Source organism: Lynx canadensis, chromosome A1 (assembly GCF_007474595.2).
Source record: "Lynx canadensis isolate LIC74 chromosome A1, mLynCan4.pri.v2, whole genome shotgun sequence".
Taxonomy (NCBI): domain Eukaryota; kingdom Metazoa; phylum Chordata; class Mammalia; order Carnivora; family Felidae; genus Lynx; species Lynx canadensis.
In genome coordinates, this window is record NC_044303.2 from 71,840,903 (window position 1) to 71,863,721 (window position 22,819).

Consider the following 22,819-nt stretch of genomic DNA (forward strand, 5'->3'; position numbering starts at 1 on the left):
TCCCAGGTTATTCCTATCTGGGCCATGCAAATCCCATATCTTTGTTTCCGTTTCTCTACCCCTGATCATAGCCCTAATTTCTAAGTTTTCCTCTAATAACGTCAAGCATAAAACTGGCTACGATGGAAGAAAAGGAAAGTGAATTTCAATGCCTCTCCCTTCCTGGGGCTTCGATTCTGATCAGACATAGGAGGTGGAGGCCTCTACTCTTCAGGACCCCTCCTTTCCTCTTTGATATTTCCAGTCAAGGCCAAGCACAACATACACTCAGTACTTCTTTAATCAGGACCAGAAGCATTGATGGCGTCAGCCCACTGCTGTATCTCGAAGTGCGGCAATAGGACAGCACCCCGGAAAACTGAAACTGTTCTTTTCTCTTTTTCTATGGCACCCCTCCATGAGCGAGCTAATCACTGTCTGTAAGAACTTCCCACTTTCTGTTTCCCACCGGTTGCTAATGATAGTCAACTGAGACAGTCCATTTCCATGAAACACTACCTGTACTAAAAGCATAAGTAACTGATAGAAGGGTCCCTGACTGGCTGGTAATGGGGTTGAGAAGTGGAGGAAGTCACAGAGGCAAGGCTAGCCCGAGATGTCTCTACTGTGGCAGAGGGAGGGGCAGGCCCTGACTGCATCTCAGGTCTTACCAGCACAGTGATCCCTTGTTCTTTACACAGCATGGCCACCGCTCCCAGGAGGATACTCAGCAACACCCAGAACGTAGAATGTGTTCCCTCCTTGTTACCTGCTGATAGAGAAATGACAGACATAAACATCATGCAACACAGCTTAGCCCTGGTAGCACCAGGGACTAAAATCCTAAGCATGTGCTCTAAATAGCCACGATTTAAAAAGAGTTTGGTCTTAGCATTTCTCTGTGGGCAAGTGTATTACACTCTGCATTTCTGGTTAAACAGCACCGTCTAAATGATATACATACCCACTCTCAAGGCACATCCTAGCAGGTACCCACAGCCTGTTGGAGGCACCGCAATGAAGGCCTGGCCACCAAGATATCTCATTGCAGACTCCCTATGGGGCAAGTTCCTACTTCCTGACCTGCCAGCCACCTAACAGGCCACTCTGACAGGCTGTGTTGAGAAGTCCCACTGAGAGTATAAGCACTGCATCGGATTATGGGATGGCCCCAGCAGTGACTGCTGCTATCACCACAGTGGTGACGGCAATGCCTGAGCTGCCCTGAGAAAGCCTACAACTGTAGGCACAGAAGTCCAGGTAAAGGCCCAGGCCAGGCTGGGCTGGGCTGCCAACCTGCATGGGGCTTCAAGCCAGAACATCCTTAGAAATGGGAACTCTGTAGTAAGAAGCCTGGGGTGGGACTGACCTTGAGTTAAAACTGATGGTCCCTGAACGGCCTCCAGCCAAGGGAGGGTCTGGCTTTATTCTGTTTGGTGGGTGATATCTGCAATTTGGGGCCAGGGCTGAACTGCTGGAGAGGAGAGGCCACATGTCCTTTGTAAGGCCCTCACCCCCTCATCTACATAGATGGTACACATTTAAAAAAGACATAGGTTTGAAGTAGGGCAAAGCAAACCTGCTTGGAGGGCCAAACCATTAGCTTGCCTGGGGTTCCTACGAATCTTGGTTCAGTTCTGATCAAAACCAGAACTCTTGGTCCAAAATCTGGCTCTGCCATTTACTATGTGACCTTGAGCAAATTACTTCCACTCACAGTCTCAACAACTTCATCTATAAATTGGGAGCAACATTACCTACCTACTGATATTTGAGAGGAGAAAAACTATACAGAAATGCCTGGCCATTTGTGTTAAAAATTATAGAAACATGGTTGTAAATGCAAAACATATCTGTAAAACACACAAGAAACCAACCACAGTTGTTTCTGAACAGTTCTAAGAAGAAAATTTGGGCAGCAGAGGGATAAAGTCTATGCTTTCCCACTGCACAGCCCTTCACATATCCTTAATTTTTTTTTTTAACTATGTGCATGTTTGACAGCCTCGTTAGCTTCCACCCATTAGATGCCAGCAGCCCTCCCAGCCCTCAGATGTGACAACCAAGAATGCCACAGGCTTTGTCAAACACCCCTGGGAAGAGTGGGGCAGAAATCACCCACACTTGGGACCAGTGCCCTGAACCAGGGTAATGACAGTGTGTGGTCCGTGCACCTGCCCTTGGATCCTGTTAGAAATTCAGAGTCTCAGGCCCCACCCAGAGCTGTGCAATCAGAAACCTGATGGTGGAGCCCAGCAACTGCCCTTTTAACCAGCCTTCCAGGTGATTCTAATTTTTTTTTTAATGTTTGTTTATTTTTGATAGAGCGAGGGAGAGCACCAGCGGGGAAGGACAGAGAGAGGGAGCCACAGAATCCGAAGCAGGCTCCAGGGTCTGAGCTGTCAGCACAGAGCCCGACATGTGGCTGGAACCTATGAACTGTGAGATCATGATCTGAGCTGAAGCTGGATGCTTAACTGACTGAGCCACCCAGGTGTCCCTCGGTCAACTCCTTTTAAGTTATGATTTTAGGAAAGGCCTCACAAGTGTCAGCAGCTCAGCCCAGGGGTTCAGCTGGCAGAATGGAGGTGGTCACAGCTCACAAGGCACTGTAACCTTCTGCCATATGATGGAGATGGATGGCAGATAACACCCTTAAGGCTTGTCCTCTCCATGCCGTGGACATATGGTCCACTGAGCTTTTCTCCCATAACACATCCTCCTGAGTCTGCATCAAACCACTCTCAGGATTTTCTCATATTAGCAGTTGGTAGGTAATTAAATGTCTTTAATTATAAGAACTCATGTATTACCATGGGGTCTTCTCCACAGATAAAAGGGTAAATGACCCCCAGCCAGGCTCCTGTGCCCCTCAGGGCTCACAATGGGACGGGCACTACGGCAGCTCGGGAGATGTGCTGGGGTCCCTCGTCTCAGCATGCTGCTTCCACGTCCACTAAGCATTAGATTTGATGGTTCACTAGAAACCAAATGGACCTCTCCCCCACCGCCTGGACTGGCTTTTTCTAAGCTTCCTCATTCCCACAATCTGTATTTGTAACTTTTCTTTTTAAGTTCATTTATTTTGAGAGAGAGAAAGAGTGAGAGAGTGAGAGAGAGAGAGAGAGAGAGAGAGAGAGAGAGAGAGTGTGTGTGTGGGAGCAGGGGAGGACCAGAGAGAGAGAGAAAGGGAGAGAGAGAATCCCAAGCAGGCTCCATGCTGTCAGCACAGAGCCCAACGTGGGGCTTGATCTCCCGAGCTATGAATCATGACCTGAGCCGAAATCAAGAGTCTGATGGTTAATGACTGAGCCACCCAGGTGCCCCTATGCTTGTAACTCTTTGTGTGTGTGTGTGTGTGTGTGTGTGTGTGTGTGTGTGTGTGTTTCTAACTCTTAATAAAACATAATGACTTCCCAATGTGATGCTCCCTGTTCTTAACATTTAAAGAAGGTCCCTTGACCATTTTACATTCCTTCCTAAAAAACTGAATTAGCTTGTATTTTACTTGACTGTGTAACCTGGATGAATTTCCCCCTATCATGGACCAGTGGCTTGGATAGGAAAAAAATTCCCAGTTCCTCCATTAAAACACCCAAAGGACAGCTTCTGAAGCACTCCATTAACACAAAGTTAAATGAGTATGGAGATGTGAAAGTAATGGGCTCAGGTTCCACTTGTCTGGAATTTAAAATGGTTTTCTCCTTAGATGGCAAAATCAGAGATTTCACTGAATACAGAAAAATAACTTGCATAGAAAACACAGCTTTCACATTTACTGATAACCTTCTTCCTAATCTCACTCCATACTTTCACCACACTTCTCAAACCCCAAATTTCTGCAAGGGACCTGGACACCTCACACCTCTCAAATCCTCTATCACGATTCTTTTGGAAGATTTCCACTCTCTACTTACCTCTTATGATTTTGTGCAGACATGTCTGGTAAAAAGCATGCGAAAGACAACGTTTCTTTGCTGAAGAAATTTCTTAAGTTACAGTGATTTTTAAATATTATGCCACTTCTCAACAGTGGCAATTTCTGGTCAAAAGCAAAATTTCAGTTGTCAGTTACAAACCTAGGGATGGCTTTATATTCAGAAAATCAAATCTTAGACTACACTGTTCAGAAGAGTAGGCATTATAGCTAATGAGCACCTGAAATGTGTCTGGTCCCTAGTGAGATGCGTTGTTAAGTATAAAATACACACCCGATTTTGAAGACTCAGTATGAAAAAAGAAAATGTAAAATATTTCATAATTTTTATACTGATTTTTACATGTTGAAATTATAGTATTTTTTATACATCTGGCTAAAAACTGCAGTTAAAATTCATCCAACTGCATCTTTTTATAATGTGGCTACTAGACATTTAAAAATTACATGCATGGCTCATCCTGTGTTCCTACTGCACAGCACTGTCTATATCATATGCTCAGACACCCAGCTCACAGATGAAATGATCTGCTCATGGCTTTAATTGTATTCCAAGTCTGCCTTCTAAAACTCAGAAAATATGAAGTGAGCTTGTCTATTTAAATCTTTCTCTTGCAACCCCCTCCCAGATTGGCCACTTGACATGTTATCAGGAGTTACAGGACTATTCATGCACACACATTTCACTTTTTCCAGTATTCAAACTGGAAAGCTTAATTTAACTGATGTCTTAAAACGCCAAAGTACATACCATTGGCACTATTGCCAGTATGGGAGTGGTCAAGGAGGGCCTTATAAAAAGTAAATACTCACCTGGGAAACTGGTTCTGAGTCTGGGGACAGCCCAGCCTAGTGTACTTCTAGTAATATGGCCTGCTCTAGCATAGTTCTACCCATGTAATTCCTCAGACTCAAGACTCCTTTTTGAGTCTTGATTTGTCAAGGTGACCAATGCTAATAGTTGCCAAGATATAGCATCTCTAGATGAATTTGGGCTTTGCATTTTTTGGGGTATGCTCTTATTAACTAATGAAATTAACTTATTAACTAATGAAAGCCATTTTTTTATTTCCAAGTTTGAACATTTTAATAGGACAGCTGAAACAGATAATGATAGGCTACCCCCAACAGCTGGTGCTCAATAGGTATTTGGGGAATCAATAATTTCATTTATTTCTATGTCTACCAGAAGTCTTATATTACCACATTTGTTATGCAATTATGATATGCAATTTAATACAAAAAAGTTAACAATTCACTTTCAATGTGAACAAAAATACAGCCAGAAGTCACATCTTTTGACATTAATGTCTTGAAATTTCCTCACAATGGAAAAATCCCCACCATGTAAGAGACTCTTTAAAAAAAAAAGAAGTTAAAAAAATTACATAAGCCTAATATAACACTGTATGTCAACGATACTGGAATTAAACATTTAAAAAATTACACAAGGAATATTAAAAAGGCACAGCAAAAGTTGACCGTGTTAATTTTAAATTCATAGCTGTTACAAACAGTAACCATAAATTCTGAGAGCCAGATGTCGCCTCCAGTGTGGTTGTATTTATGAATATTTTTATTCAAAACAATCATCCCCAAATAGGGAAATCTAACTGGTATGTAGCTACATGCGAGCATCTCAGGATGTTGCGTTTACCCAGAGTCCTCTGTCTCATCTCCAGCCAGTCTGCTAAATTGCAACCACCAATGACCCAGGAGAAGGAGAAAAGGAACCATTCTTATACCATGTGACATCTCTCCTCATGTAGGAAGACACCTTGCTCTAGGATAATTATGCAGCTTTAGGAAACATCAACAGTTTATGATCCAGAGCTTCATAAACTGGCCTCGAAAATGTTTGTCTCAGTCTATGTCTGCATTATCAAAGATAATACAATCACTTAGATAAATGAGGCAAAGGCTAATAGAGTGGAGGAAGCACAGGCCAAAAAAGAAAAAAAGAAAAAAAACCCCAAAATGCACTAACAGAGAGACACTTGTCAGTGCTAACACCCACAAGTGCCAACAGATGTGATCAATTTAATGAAGCATGTGCTTCGGAACTGGTACTACTTTCTGGTGGGAAGATCTTCTTTCAGTGAAAGCATCGCATTGTATGAGCTCCCCTCTTCAGCACTCGATGCTTGGCATCTTTGCTGCCTTGAAGCTGGCACGTCATGTTGTGTGTGGGAACCACGCCACCCCGGCAGGTGGCTCCCACTCCCTCTGCCAGAGCGACACAATGAGCGTCAGATTCCCATTCCAAAAGTTGGAGCCAACCAGGCAGTGCTTCCACCCGCAGAATGAAAGAAGTCAGACGTTGCTATTCTAAAATACCAGCCCGTTCGGGGGACATCAAGTGATGTAGGAACCAAAGAAACATAAAAGCAGAGAAAAGAAAATGCACATGAATACCACAGTCAGAATTCAGTCAGCAATGACCCCAAATCTAAAAACAAGAGTCCTATAGTACATGAGATACACAGTCTCCCTATTGTTTTTTAGAGCTGCATGATTCTAAGTCAAAGGAAAACAGATGTCTTCAATCAGAATGAAAATATGAGGAAATGATACCCCAAGAGTAAGAGTTATCCTATTCTAGCTCCCCGAACTGTGGCAAGGACAGCAATAAGCAAACAACGTTTAAGAACTTACAACAACTAATATTTGGGATACTGTCTTTTGCAATAGTTTAGAATTTAAAATGGTTGGGGTGCCTGGGTAGCTCAGTCAGTTGAGCTTCTGACTTCGGCTCAGGTCATGACCTCACAGTTCGTGGGTTTGAGCCTCACATTGGGCTTGGTGCTGTCAGCCTGTCAGCTCTGTCCCCTTCTCTCTGACCCTCCCCCATTTGCACTCTTCTCAAATAAATATTTTTAAAAAAAGTATAGTTTCCCTTATAAGGACATTTCCTTTTTAATTTTTATTTATTTATTTTAAAAATGTCTATTTATTTATTTGGAGAGAGAGAGCATGTGAGTGAGCAGGGGAGGAGCAGAGAGAGAGGGAGAGAGAGAATCCCAAGCAGGCTCCACACTCAGTGGGGAGCCTGACTCGAGGCTCACTCTCACAACTGTGAGATCATGACTTAAGCTGATATCAAGACTCAGATGCTTAACTGACTGAGCCACCCCGGTGCCCCAGGACATTTCCTTTTTAAAAAAGGATTCTGTAACAAAAGATCTTGCATGGAAATATTCTATTTAAGCACCCCAACACCACTGCCACCACCACACACACAAAAAAAATCCAGACAGAAATGTTATGTGAGTAGATTTTTTTTCATTTTCTGAAAATGCTGGGGATTCTAGAGGTTAGCCCAAAATTGCTTGTTAATAAACTCAGGCAGTTAAAAATTGCCTAGAGCTTTATAATACATACATTGCATCTATAAAGAAAGCTAATGAGGTTATCAAAAAGAAATACATCCTTTGAAAGAGATTTTTTTGACTAGTTAAACCACTAATTTCAGAGTACTCAATGTTTTTTTCCCTTATAAAAAATATTAAAAACCTCTCTTGAACTACAAGTTTCTGTGTAACTGCTGCGAGACCTTTCTTTGAATTTATGTTCAGATCCAAAAAGAACAAAGACCAGGTCACGTTAAGCCTTGAGTATAAACAACAAACAGCATCATTATTTGTATCCAATAAATGCCGGACTGAACTTTTACCACAAAAGAGCTTTGATTCTCAGTGGGACACTTAAAATATGTGGCATAACACGAGCAACTGTCATCACCATCATGACAGTGTGTTTACCACGTGTGCTCACTAGTCAGCTTTTTGTAAAATGCACACTGACGAGGCAGGGAAAACAGAGGAGTGACTATTTCTTAACGTAGCTCAAAGTCCAAATGAAAATATATACACCTGGGTATATGAATGTCCATTAGTATCAACCTCTCTGCTCTGTTGGACTGAAGGAAATTTAATAGAGAGTAGATGAAAGAAATTAACAGCATAAGTAAAACTACCATGTGATCCAGAAATTCCAGTTCTGGTATTTATCCAATGGAAATGAACTCACTATCTTGAAAAGATATTGCACCCCACATTCACTGCATTATTTATAACAGCCAAGACATGGAACAATCTAAGTTCATGGGTGAATGAATAAAGAAAAACCGTATATATATACACACACACACACACACACACATATATATGCACATACACATTCTATATACATAAAATACTATATGTATTATATATATACTATAAAATATACATTATACATATACTATAATACTATGTAATACTATATATATTATATACACACCATATATTACATACTATGGTATATTACTAACACTATGTAATACCATGATATAGTATAGCATATTACACTATAGTATATAAAATACTATAAATATATAATATATATAAAACATATACTGTGTGTGTATATATGTACATATACACAGTATAAACAAAATGGAATATTACTCAGATGTAAAAAAAGAAGGAATTCCTTCCATTTGCAACATGTTTGGACCTTGAGGGCACTGTGCTAAGGAAAATAAGTCAGATAGAGAAAACAAATACAGCATGATCTCTCTTATGTGTAGAATTAAAAACCAAACAAACTCCAAAACAGAACAGATAGGTGGTTGCCAGAGGACAGTGGAGGTGGGCAAAGTGGACAAAGGTGGCCAAAAGGTAAAAATTTCTAGGTATAAATCCTGAGGATGTAATGTATACCATGATGACTATAGTTAACAATACTGTAATGCATATTTAAAAGTTGCTAAGACAGTAGATCTTAAAAGTTCTCATCATAAGAAAAAAAAATTGTAACTATATATGGTGATGAATGGGGAGCCTGGGTGGCTCAATTGGTTGAGCATCTAACTCTGAATCTCGGCTCAGGTCACGATCTCACAGTTTGTGAGTTCAAGCCCCACATCAGGCTCTGTGCTGACACTGCAGAGCCTGCTTAGAATTCTCTCTCCCCCCGCCCCCCTCTGCCTCTCCCCTGCTCTCAATCTCTCTCTCAAAAGTAAATAAATAGACATTAAAACAATATGGTGATGGATGCTCACTACACTTACTGTGGTGATAATTTCACAATATATACAAATATTGAGTCATTATTTTGTACACCTAAAACTAATAAAATGTTATATGTCAGTTATATCTCACTTAAAAAAAAAGAAGATGAACATTTCAAGGAAAATAAAGAAATTAATAGTACAAAGGCCACAGTCATCAATTCTGTATAAATGCACTATGATAAGAAGAGAATACTTATTGAGAGCCCACTGTGAGGTGTGCACAGGAAGGAAAAAGTTAACAAGGAAGTATGGAAAACTAGAACATTCCACTCCTTGAGTATTCTGAATGCCGAAACCTTTATTTTAATCAAAATATACTGGACCATAAGCCCTTCAAGGCATGGACTTTCTAGTTTTTGTATCCCCAACACAGGACACAGGGCCTGGTACAAAGGACACTCTTAAGGTTTGGTTAATTATTGGTGAAAGAATGGATGACAAAAATTGATAAGCCTGTGTGCTATTTTATGTTTTAGAACAGAATCAGAAAAGTCTTATCATGGATGCTTGACCAGAATCACTTTTGCATATAGGGTTCTTACTGCTTCTTTTCTATGATGGTATTATTAGTTTATGAAAGTCTTGCTCCTCTTTATTTATTTTTAAGAAGGAGAGAGAAAGAAAGAAAGAGAGAGAGAGAGAGAGAGAGAGAGAGAGAGAGATTCATACTTAAGCAGGCACCACGCTCAGTGCAGAGCCTGACACTCAGGGTTGATCCCATGACGCCAGGATCATGACCTGAGCCAAAACCAAGAGTCGGACGCCCAACCAACTGAGCCACCCGGGCACCCGTGAAAGTCTTGCTCCTCTTTAAATTTTTTTTTTTTCAACGTTTATTTATTTTTGGGACAGAGAGAGACAGAGCATGAACGGGGGAGGGGCAGAGAGAGAGGGAGACACAGAATCGGAAACAGGCTCCAGGCTCTGAGCCATCAGCCCAGAGCCCGACGCGGGGCTCGAACTCCCGGACCGCGAGATCGTGACCTGGCTGAAGTCGGACACTTAACCGACTGCGCCACCCAGGCGCCCCATCTTGCTCCTCTTTAAAAAGACTCTTATCCACCATAGGTATGAAGCTGAACATTACCATGCTGTGTAAGGATTATTCCAGAGAGTTCTCTATAAACGCAGATTCTATTCTTAGTATGTTTAAAAAGGAGTATGAAAAATCTGAAACATAGAAAAGTGGCCGAAAACACAGCAAAGACTAGGAAAGGCTCTACCAGACTTGGTGGGGATAATGAGACAAAGGGGGATTCGGGAGTGTGGAGGGGAGGAGTGGCTGGCAGAGCTGAGGGGGCTGTCCAATGTGAATGGAGCAAGTGGGCGACAGGGCTGGGCATCCGCTCACCAGCTCACCATGTCCTGCCCTGCTCTGCTTGCTCCTGAGATTACAGCAGGTGGAGCTCAGGGCGCAGAGCCTTGTAGGGGAGGAATCAGAGAACTGCCTTACGTTTTGGAAATGGGACTTTCCCCGGGGAAGCTAATAACTGAGTGTAAGTCCTTCTCTTTTGAATACAGGTTGCACTGCCTCCGGACCCGCAAGGAACTTGGGAGGCAGAATTCAATCATACCATCCATACTCCATGATGTGAAAACAGTGAGCGGGACTGAAAATAGCAGTGAAAACAGTGAGCGGGACCTGAAAACCAACTCAAAATGATGGAGAGTGCAGCTTGAGAGATGGGTGTTTTCAACCACCTACTTTAAACTCCCAAGGGGAAAAAAATGATTATGATCTGTAACGCAAAGCCTATGTGGGCAGGTGGATACAGTCAGAGGACAAAAAGGACACAAAAGACCACAGCCAAGAATAACTGGCAGGGTCAAGACACTGAGGCTGGATGTGTGGAGAGGGGCAACCTCATAGCTTTATATTTTCCAATGACTAAATAAGCTGACAGAGACTGTAGAAGGCCATTCACTTCAGTCTGGAAGCAGGGCCACAGGCCTCATTTTCATTTACCCTTGCCTTTTCCTGAAGGGGGTTCAAGTGAACAGGAAAACAGATCCTGGGAAGGTGGGGTGACCTGTAGACAAGAGGTCAACAGAAAACCTTTTTCCTAATTGATCCATCTGTCTTCTGTCCTAAGGAACTTCAACCTAATGAAAATCTACTCAGATTCTTAAAAGGCTCTCCACAGAAGCCACATTTACCACTGCTATCTGTGTGCAAACATGAAGTATTTCCAGGTTAACTTTCTTGAAAACATTTCCCATGTAACATTAAAGGCCCAACAATCTCTTTCCATTTTTAAAGCAAACACAACAAATGTCAAAGGAATGCTACTGAACCAAAAAAGAAAGATCATGTTGCTACTACTGTTAACACAGTTCCATCCAGACTGGAATATACTTCACCAATTTCTCAAGAATCAATGTATTAGTTGAAAAGCCATCACACGTTAAAACACTTTTACCTTTGGTATTAGTTTCCAAAGGCTTTATTAAAAAATTTATCTTCTGTAGAGATGGCTCTTGGAGATAATTTTGTAATTTACAAATGAGTTTAACACAGATGCATATGTCAGAATATGTACATTTGTGAAATGAAGGGGGGGGGGAAGGTAAATACTAAAGGAACCAGGGAAAGAATATAAGATGTCTTTAGTTTTTCACCATTCTCTGAGAATAGTCCACACTAAAGGAGGCTAATAAATGTATCAGTTCACACTTGATAGAAGAACTGTTAGTCTTCTGATAGTTTTTTCATTAATCCACCCGAGTAATCTTTAGAAATAGTGGACGTTTTATTCTATCTCCTAGATTATGTGTCCCACATGTTAAAATCTATCAACATTTAGTATTTTCTTCAAAAAAAAACTTCTGATGTCTTTGACAGGCATTCAGTATAGGGAATAGAGTCTTTAAGGGAGGGATGTGTTAAAATTAATAAAATGATTGATTCTTCATTACAACTTTAGAGTTGTCTTTGATAAAGGCCAACGGATTTAATTTTTAATTTTATTTAGGAGAAATATGATGAGTAAATTATCCTCTGTAATTACAAATGCAGATTTATTTGGCAACTTAAGAACGTGAAGTGCCACTGTCTATAATGAGCGTAAGAGTGAGTAGAAAATGGACTCTCTCCCCCTCTCCCACCTCCCCATTCCGATTGGGTCTTATGGAAAAGCCACAAAATGGTACTCAATGTGCTATGAGGCTGGGGCAGGTGCACTCTGTCATCCTACTGCTCCCCCTACCAGATCCCCGGGGCCATGTGTATCTTAGGAGTTTTATGATCACCATAGGTGGGGAGATACCGACCCCAGGAAGAGCTGGACATGCCTAATTGCTAAGTTAACTTTCAGTTTCAGGAAGAAAAGTGACCACCAGTATTCTCTGTACTTGAAGCTGTTCTGTTCAGCTGTCCCCAACCTCTGCTCTATCAGAAACATGGTGAGTCAGAAGAAAACTGGTGGTTTTATCTCAGTATGATAAAATAATGGTAACAAAGGGGGGTGCAGGGTGTTTGGGTGTAACCAAGTCCTCGGTAAGCATGGTGCAGTCTGGGGCCACTGGGGTCACCCTTCTGCTGTGTCTCAGCAGAGCTGCAGGTCTGAGGCAACTGATGCTCCAAGACATAATCTGCCCCATGTTCAGCCTGTACAGGATGGGATGGAGGAGGGGCAGTGAGTGAAAAATCTCACAGGCCAACTCCAGTCCACCCTTGGGAACTACGGGTAGTTTCTATATGGATGTTCTAGGTACAATGCGTAGAACATCAAAACAACACAGCTTGTGCTAGAAGAATTTACAACCCTGCCTAAATCTTTTTGTAGAAAAAAAAATAAGGTTTAAAAGAAGTCTATTGTTCATTTTTTGAAAAAGTCTATTGGGTACACCAATGTTCAAAGCAGTACTCACAGTAGCCAAAAAGTAGAAAGGACCCAAATGCCCACTGGCAGATAAATAAATCGTGATATATACATACAATGGAATTATTCAGCTTTGAAAAAAATTCGGACACCTGCTACTACATAGATGAATCTTGAGGGTGTTATGCTCAGTAAAATAAGCCAGACACAAAAGGACAAATATTGTATGAATCTACTTCTATGAGGTACCTAGAACAGTCAAACTCATGGACAGAAAGTAGAATGGTGTTCTCCAGGGGCTAAGGAAGGGGGAGCAGGGAGTTGCTGTTTAATGGGTACAGAGTTTCACTTTTGCAAGATGAAAAAGTTCTGGAGATGGACAATGGTGATGGTTGAACAGTGGGAATATATTTAATGCACTGAACTGGTACATTTAAAATGGTTAAAATGGTCAATTTGATGTTACGTATATTTTATCACAAGAAAAATAAGGGAGGAAAGTCTATGGGGATTTAAATAATATAACTAAGTCTTTGTTTTGCTAGGGAACTCCCACTAATATACAGGACATTAAAATATCACAAGAATCTGGTCCTTGGGTCATTTTCACCTTGGGATAGCACTTTTTGAAAGGCAAACTGTGTTAGAAACTCTTTCAGAATCCTGAAAGCAAATGTTAAGGTTAAGTAGCCCCGCTGACACTTACTGTGGGGATGGACACCACCTGGGAGTTGCGGGGAGGGAGAAAACGAAGGAGATGTTGTTCAACCTTCTAAATGGTTGTCTTCCAAACACACAGAGACCTCAGGAGAGGCAGAACCTCAGGCCTCAGGGATGGTCCCACATCATTAACTACTGATTTGTTTCGTGTAAGGTTGAAAGGAAAAAAATCCTTAGAAATGGATTGTCTAGATGTCTGAGATAAGCACAATGTTTTAAAGATTAAAAAAGCATGTCATTAAAATCTGTTGATGCTTAATCTGGTGACTCACCTGGCCTTTAAAAAGAAAACAACTATTTAAAAACAAAAACAAAAACAAAAAACATCCAAAGTGGAGGTATGGCAGTAGGGACCCTTATATCCCCCTAATTTAGCTCGAATAATGATTGACTTCTGGCCAGTCTGGCCACATGCTTCCTGCCTCCCCTCAGATTAATTTGATGCAAATCGCAGACATTATACCATTTCATCCACAAATATTTCACCATGAGTCTCTAACAGAACTGTTTTCAAAACATACCTGTGATGCCATTATCATGCCTAATAATTTACCAATTTGTTAGTAGAACTGAATGTACCTCCTGGCTATTTCTTTTTAAGTTTATTTATTTATTTCAGTAATATCCACACCCAATGTGGGGCTTGAACTCATGACCCTGAGATCAAGAGTCACACGCTCTTCTGACTGAGCCAGCCAGGTGTCCCCCTCCTGGCTATTTTTAATGATGGTTTTGATAAGCTTTGCCTCATTGGTCCAATGAGTACAGGGAAGCAGAGGAACACAAGGCAGCTGCCGTTGGCTTTGAAGTGAGTTAGACTCCAGTGTGAACCCAGTTCTGCCATAAGTAGCTGTGTGACCCTGAAAAAGTTACTTAAACTGTCAGTCCTACATCTGGAAAAATGGGGAAGTAACTCCACAAAGACTGTTACATACTTAAATGAGAAAGCGTGTATATATATATATATATACACACATACACACACACACACACATAACATACACACATATACATGTGCCACTAGATATAGCCAATAAATGGCAGCTATTATATTAACAGCAAAGTCATCTATGTTTATAAGTAAAAAAATTTCTTCTGGAAACCTGTATTAATCATTACTAAAAAAAATTTGGAACCACTCAGATGGTGACAACCCTGAAAATCATCTGTCTCAGACATTGGCAAACTTTGCAAAGGACTGGGCAGTAAGTGTCTTAGGCTTTCAGGCTAGGTGGCCTGTGTCGACATTATGGAACTGACGCTGTAGGGCAAAATCAGTCCCAGACAGAATGAAAATAAGTGGGTGTGCCTATGTCTCAATAAAACTTTATATGTGGGCACTGGAATCTGAATTTCATGTCATTTTTTATATGTCACAATAGGTTACTATTGGTTTTTATTTCCCAGCCACTTAAAAATGTAAAAATCAGAGAGCCGAGGAGGAGTCAAGCCCAGGCAGCAGTGTAAAGGCTGGAAGAAAAATACCTCAACAGTGCCAGCAAGCTGGGGCCAAATCCCTGGAGGTTCCAATCTTGCCTGTCCTCCAGACCTCTTTCCAACTCCCCCAGCAGCTGCTGGGGGATCCAGCTTTCCCCTTGGGTGCACCCCTCATCTTGTACCACAACCAGGGGATCCAGGGTACTCACCCCTAAGTCCCTACCCACCTCCTGTTCCTGGCATGCCTCCTGTGAATCCCTTGGCACATGGCATGGTAGGACCAGGTATGGTGATGGCCAAGAAGATGCGGAAGAAAATGAAGAAAAGCTCATAAAAAGACACACAAACACCACAAGCATGCCAAGCATTCTTCTTCTTTCTCTTCCCCTTCCTCCAGCAGGGACTCTGACTAAATACAGGGCCTGGACCCTTCCCTCAAGCCTCTCAAGTTCCCATCAAGATTCAGATGCAATCTTGTACTGGGGAAAATTAGCCCTCCTCCCTCACCCCCCAATCAAGCCTTACTCTGCTGTTCAGACCTGACTGGCTGGGGAAAATGGGACAAGAATGACCATTGGCTAGGGGTGCCTAGGTGGCTCAGTCAGTTGAGTGTCTGACTCCTGATTTTGGCTCAGGTCATGATCTCACAGTTTGTGAGTTTGAGACACCTGCATCAGGCTCTGTGCTGATAGTGTGGAGTGTGCTTGGGATTCTGTCTGCTCCCTCAGTCCCTATCCTGCTCCCACTCTCTCTCAAAATAAATAAATAAACTTAAAAAAAGAAATAAGAGAATGACCATGGGCTAGCAAAGACCGTCTTGTCACTACTTGGATGGAACTTTTAGCTCATGAGTTTAGCAGGAGAACAATTTTTTGAAGATGGTGAGACCTTTGAGCTAAATGCTGAAGACAAGTTTAGGATCTGTAAGATATGATTTTTTTTAACTTTCTTTTGTAATACTTGTGGTTGGAAGGTATGTAAATTTAATTATGGAAAAAAAAGAAACTACCATTTTTGAAATGGTAAAAAAAAAAAGTTATAAAAATCATTCTTGGGGCGCCTGGGTGGCGCAGTCGGTTAAGTGTCCGACTTCAGCCAGGTCACGATCTCGCGGCCCGTGAGTTCGAGCCCCACGTCAGGCTCTGGGCTGATGGCTCAGAGCCTGGAGCCTGTTTCCGATTCTGTGTCTCCCTCTCTCTCTGCCCCTCCCCCGTTCATGCTCTGTCTCTCTCTGTCCCAAAAATAAATAAACGTTGAAAAAAAAATTTAAAAATCATTCTTAAAATTTGCCTGAACACGTGATCATTAAATTAGGTAGCAATGGCTCAATGTGTATTTTGGAAAAAAAAAAAAAAAAAAAACAAATCATTCTTAGCTTGCAGGCCACATGAGAAGAGCTAACGGGCTTGATTTGGCCCATGGGACCACCCCGACTCCTGCCTGCCTGCCTGCCATTTACCAGCCCTGAGATTTCCATGTCACCAGCCCCAGCACGCACAACATTATGAATGAGTGGTTTGCTCTTTGTGATCAACAAGGGATTAATTCACAGAAGGTACCAAAGAACAAGCATTAGTATATGACAATAACAGGAAAGTCCTGGACCCCGGACCATACCTGAGCCTTGAGAAGTTGTGGAAAAACCTCAAGGAGGCCAAGGTACTGAGGATATTCCAGAGGAAATCATCCCTGGAGCCTTCCCTCTTTTCCCTTCACCCCAACCCCCGATATAAATCATTGATTGTGACACATAAGGAGAGTTCTACAGTCCATAAACTTCTAACTTCTTCAGATACAGAAACTGGACATGTAACTGTTGCTGGAGCTGGCAGGTATGACTACTACATAAGCCAAGTTCATCACACCCAATGTCTACGATCGAGCAACCTGGAAGGTATGACTTGACTTGGGGATGACTGGAGTCCATCTAATGAGCAGAGCCATACAGGGATTCTCTGCGTCTCAGTAAGTGCACCTGCTATGCTGTCCCAAGACATTCCTCCATGCCCCCACCCCGACACACATACCCAATGAGTCATTTCAATTCCAGCAACAATGACTTTCTTTGTAAGTACTAATAACACTCCAACGATTAAAGCAAGAATTTCATAATCCAGGTACCTATCCACAGCTAGTCATCTGTTCCAGCATTTTTTTTTCCACTGAGAGGTTTTAATAAAGAATAAACAAAAGTGCTTCCCCTACAATTTTACTGCCAATAAAATTACAAAAATCAACCACGACTGTGTTAGAGCAGAAGCTCTTGGTTTCACCACTCAATAGAATGGCCCCGTGTGAACGCTAATGTATGAAGTTTGTATTATTAAAAAAGCAATGGAGTAAACACATATCTAAAGAGAGACTTTGTGACCCACATCCTCGCAAAGTGATAAAATTATATAAATGGATTAATTTCCCATTTTAAACATAAGAAGGCAAATATCATGCTTACTTTCTCTAAATGCTTTACAGTAGCCAAGGAAAGATAACAGAAAGAACAGGGCACCCAGGAGGTCTGCACGGCCGACAACACCAGCAACCTTAAAAGAAGGAGGAGAAAAATAGATTTAGGTAAAAAAAAAAAATTTTTAAAATCCTAAATGTATAAAAAATTTCTTAGAAACGAAAGACAAAAACCTTACTAGATTCTTCCATCTATTAAAATAATCTGTGCTGACTACACAGCAGCCCTGTGGTCTTATCTTATGATTGGTTTTTCTTTTCCCTCTTTGGTCTAGGACTTGAGCTAGCTGCTCCCAAGAGAGCGGGACTGGCAGGGTCGTGCTGATGGCCATTCTGGGAGCAGGACACAGTCGGCGATGCACGTGGGCCATGAGAGCTCTGTCACAGCACACCGCACCCTAGAGCCCAGAGGCCTGTGCCGCTGATATCCCCAAAGTGGATTTATAATTGGAAAATGTTATCAGCTCAAAGGGCATAATATTTACTAAAGAAAATTTGATTGGAAACATGAAGGAAAGCTGGGAAATTAATGTTGCAGGTCACTGGGCAAATAGAGAAAGACACAGGAACAGTGGTTCAGTGCTACCTCTGCCCCTCCTCCTCCCTTCGAGACCAAAACTTGGGTTAACCCGGAAAGCAGAATGCTTCAAAAGGGATTGAGAAATAAGATGAAAACAGAATAAAATGTCAACCATCTCTTTCTCTCATGACTGCCCTTCCCTTTTTTACCTTAGTGATAACAAAGCAAATGTGAAATTCATGTCTCATGTCACATCCAGTAATTGTTCCCCAAACATCTCCTGGCAGAGAAAGACACACAACTCCACTCAGGAGTGTGGGTCTAGTTAATGTGGCACGCTCTGCTAACGAACTAGCACCTGGATGTGACACGTACCAAATTCTCTGGTATTCTCTGGATTCTCTAGGTGTCACCCCAATAGCTGGTAAGTTTATCTTTTCTTAAAGGACAGATACTACGATTATGTGGGACAGAATAAAGACTATGCTATAAACGGAGAGAAGAGACTATACAAAGAATATGAAAATGACTACAATTACATTCGATTCCCAAGTGTGTGGACAAGAGATGGCTATTTTAGCAGCATTCCCATGCTACCCTGCTAGATACGAAACGCTGACGGTGATTTTCCATGCTGATTGTTAACTCCTGACGGCAGTGCGTGTGGCATCCCAAGGAGTCACGCAATCACTAGGATTGAAGGGGCTGAGGAATCCAACCTGTGAATGCCACCCACGTGAAAAACACCTCCCAAGAAGGAAGCTAAGGACAAACAAAGCTTCAATGGATCTGGAACAAGTATGCCAATATGCCGGAGGGTTGAACAGTACAATTAACTTCAGGAACGAAGTGAGTACGCAATGAGAGTTCTTGAATACTCCAGCCTGCAACTCACTCAATCAGGGACACAGTAAAATCAGGGATGCAGGTAAACCAAACAGAGCTGGCACACAGTAGATGCTGCTCACGGTTAGCTCCCTGCATGACTCTTGATGTGTGCTTCCAGAAGCATGGGGAGCAGAAAGAAACAAAGGGCATAGGAGCCCAGGGTGAGGCAGGTTTTGGCTCCATAGCACTGTGGTGACAAAGAGAGCAGGGGACCACCCCTACCCCCCAGGACAATGAGAGGGAAAGGAGGGGCATCTTCCTTCTGAGACTACCTACAGGGGCTGAGGATGGACCTGAATCCCAAACCCTTACGGAACAGAAAATTATCCAAACCAATGCAGAGAAGCTTATCCAAAGTGGTCCCTAAGGCAAGGGACTCAGGGGAAGCAGGGAATGGGGTTGTGAGGGGTCAGAGAACAAAGTTTCTTCAAATGAATGAGGGAAGGGTAGTGTTCCTATAAATACCAGGGATGGGGTGAAAACACCCAGCCTAAACTACTTATTATCTAGGTAGCTAAGGTACATTTAAAGATCTACACTAAAATGAACTTTTAAACCTATATAAACTTAAAAAATGTTTTTAAAGTTTTATTTATTTTTGAGAAAGAGAGAGAGAGAGAGTGAATGAGCATATGAGCAGAGGAGGGGCAGAGAGAGGGGGAGAGAAAGAGAATCCCAAGCAGGCCCTGCACTGTCAGTGCAGAGTCCGATGCGGGGCTCAAGCTCATGAACAGAGAGATCGTGACTTGAGCCAAAATCAGGAGTCAGACACTTAACTGACTAAACTATCCAGGCATCCCATTACACAAATCTATTTAGAAAATAAACATTCGTTGGGTAACTGGTGAAAATACTCCCAAGTCTTTAAGCAATGTATGTACATGACATTGTCTGACATAAATAAAAACACATTTTAAAAAGAATGCCTGGTGTTTTAAAGCAAAAGAGTTTTTAGTCCTTACAAAGAATTTTTAACATTATAATTAAAGAGAGACTTCACAGAAAAAAAATTTAAGGCTATCCAAGGAGGGAGGCACTGTGTCCAATTGTTTGGGGAATTGACAACAGTATGGAAAGATATTATTTTCCTTCCCTGTTATCTGTGGTATGTATTTTCAGGCAAAAGTCTTTACAAAGGCTATTTTTTTTCTTACAAAGGAAAGGGAACAGACTCTTCCACCTTAGATATGCCACTTTGGCATATTGATTATCTTGAATTAAAGGTACTTGAGAAACAGCGAATACTAGATGGACGATCTGACCATCCTTTATCCCACTGAAAACAGGAAATAAATCTCCCCTGTGAAAAGTAGCCTCCTTCTATCAGGAGTGTAGAAGGTATCCCTATCACCAGAAGTAGGGAATTTAGGGCTGGAAAAATCTACGTAAACAGCCCCTGTTACTTCTTCACTAATTCACTACCCCAATCCCACATCCCTTTGTCTTACCAATTCTTCACAAATTTAGAAAAGGTTCCTGCTTTGGTCACTTCTTTGAATCTCATACTTTTATGGGGCTCCAGAAATTAAATTTGTTTTTCTCCTGTTGATCTGTCTTATGTCAATCTAATTATTAGGCCAGCCAAAGAACCTAGAAATGAGGAAGGGAAAATCTTCCACCTCTTCAGAGATAACCTGGAATACTCACATCAGGGTTTTCTAGAGAAATCATTGCAATTCCCTCAAATCCATAGAGCAGGTGGTGTATTTGCACAGGGATGGCAAGAAGGAATTAGAGGAAGGGAAAGGGGGAACGCTTCCCCACCTAATTCCTTCAGTATTAAACTTTGGCTTCATACATGGACAGAATTCCTAAGGAGGCCTGAGCTTCCCTCTTTGATACCAAATTCAGGCAACTTGAAATCCTTACCAATGCTCTGAGGAAAAGGAAAATCTATGGTGGCACTAGTGTCCCCTGGGGCTCCATCCTGCTGGCCACAGACAAGAGCAACCCTCCCTGATGACTGGTCTGTCGGAGGCCTTATACACCTACGAACACCCTGGAGTGATTTGGGGTGGCATATTGGAAAACGAGAGGCATTCAGTATTAGTTGAGGAGCAAATACCACTAATTACAATTATTTCATTACCAGTTGGGGAGCAATAGGTGGGAAGACTATAGGGTGACCAACTCATCCTGGTTTGCCTGGGACAGTCCCAGTTTCAGAATGGAAAGTCCCAGGCCGCAGAACTCCCTGAATATGGGGCAAACTGGATGGCTGGTCACCCTAGAAGACCGGGAAATTTAGGTTCTTATTTGCAGTGGACAAAAACATCCTCAAAGTTAATATCAAGAAGGCACAAAACACATAAATGTTAATACAAAGAAATTTATATTACTAAAACCTGGAGGGGCCACATTGCTGTTGCTTTCCCTTAGTAAATGAAAACAGAAGCACAATGACTCCTACCCCCGAGTCCTCATCCTAGATCACTGTTCAGCTGGGGGGCGCTGCGCCAAGGACAGTCATGCAGGACCCTGGCCCAGCCTGGAGCCCGAAGCCCAGGGCTACTCCCCCAGCACTGGCCTGGGGGCTTCGACAGGCTCTCTTTCCACCTAGCTCCTTGGGTCCTGCTTTTTGCTTATTTTTACAGCTGTGTTAAATGGAGAGTGGGGGATAATGGGTGGGTGTAGATAGGAGGAAACAATACTATTTGCCACGACAATGAAAGATGAACATACAAATAGTCTGTTTTAAGAATGCTAATTTTGGGGGTGTGTGGGTGGCTCAGTCGGTTAAGCGTCCGACTCTTGATTTCACTCAGGTTATGATCTCATGGTTGTGAGATCCAGTTCTGTGTCGGGCTCCATCCTGAGTGAGTGTGGAGCCTGCTTGGGATTCTCTGTCTTCCTCTCTCTCTATCCCTCTCCTGCTCTCTCTTTCAGAATAAATAAATAAACATTACCTAAAAAAAAAAAGAATGCTAATTTTTAATGATCCATAATTTTTTCTTGCAGTTTGAGTTTGAATGACTTTGATGGAATGGAGGGGTGGGGGAGATGAAGAGATTTTTCTCAAAAATTCCCTACTCTCCTATAGCTAGATCTCCCTTGGCTTCTTTTTAAATACTTCAAATGCAGAATTTTAGGGTTAATATGTTCCCAGATTGCGTTTACTGGTGTGTGTGTGTGTGTGTGTACATCCAGTTACACTCGCTGGCATTTCAAAATTTTCTATAAACTAACTTCTCAATATTTAAAATCAGAATTTTAGAAAAGTTTCTTTGGTTAATAACTCAAATATTTATTTTGCTTTAAGATCACACTAAATTAAATGAGGACCAAAACTGTAAATCAGTACTTCTGCCAGAAATTCCCTTTTTTCTGACCAACCCGTACACTATTTCTGGGTCCCAACAAACACTTAAGCCATAAGGAGAAATCACATGGAAGCAAATTCTAATTTGGTTACCGTTATATATAAATAGACGATAACGAATCTTTTACCACAGTTTCCAGATTGTCAGTCCTCTGAATTTGCTGAAGTAAAACATTATGATAATTTTTTTAAAAAAAGCTATGAAGTAATAAGATACTAGAAGGTTGTGATAACAACTCTACAATCCTCTTAATACCAAAGAACAAAGAATTTAACAAAAGCAGAACACTAAATTCTGCTCAATATTTTGAAACTCACTTCAAGACGCTCAATGTATTCAGTTAAGTGTGGGGGTTTAAATACACACGAAATGTAGAAATCTATTGCAGAGAAGTAATAAGGAACATGTAGTATTTTACACGCAGGTACTTCATTACACAGAATGAATGGCTAAAATCAAATCTTTTACCTCAAGCACACATGCAGACTTTTATTTTCAAAGGGATCTGTGGTGGGCGGGGGTAGGGTGGCTCCTGAAATCCCCATACATCTGGGTAAATCCCAACACAGTTTGTACCGAATATATCCAGCAGCAGCTCCACGGAATACAGGTGTGGCCCACAGGACAGCAGGTTACGGCCCTGTTAGGAGCTGCCCCGTCACCTGGGCCAAGCCCTTT

At 41.8% G+C, this 22,819-nt stretch overlaps 1 protein-coding gene across 2 annotated transcripts in view; it reads right to left on the reverse strand.

Annotated features, from left to right (window-relative positions):
- The window catches only part of TMTC4 (transmembrane O-mannosyltransferase targeting cadherins 4), a 65,906-nt gene that overhangs the window by 30,408 nt on the left and 12,679 nt on the right, over window positions 1–22,819 (reverse strand). For both annotated transcript variants that reach the window (XM_030313592.1, XM_030313584.2), the window contains exons 5-6: window positions 17,403–17,490; window positions 651–751 (exon numbers count right to left, since the gene is read on the reverse strand). In XM_030313592.1, coding sequence (XP_030169452.1) covers window positions 651–751; window positions 17,403–17,490 — 189 coding nt within the window. The remainder of the gene's footprint in view (window positions 1–650; window positions 752–17,402; window positions 17,491–22,819) is intronic.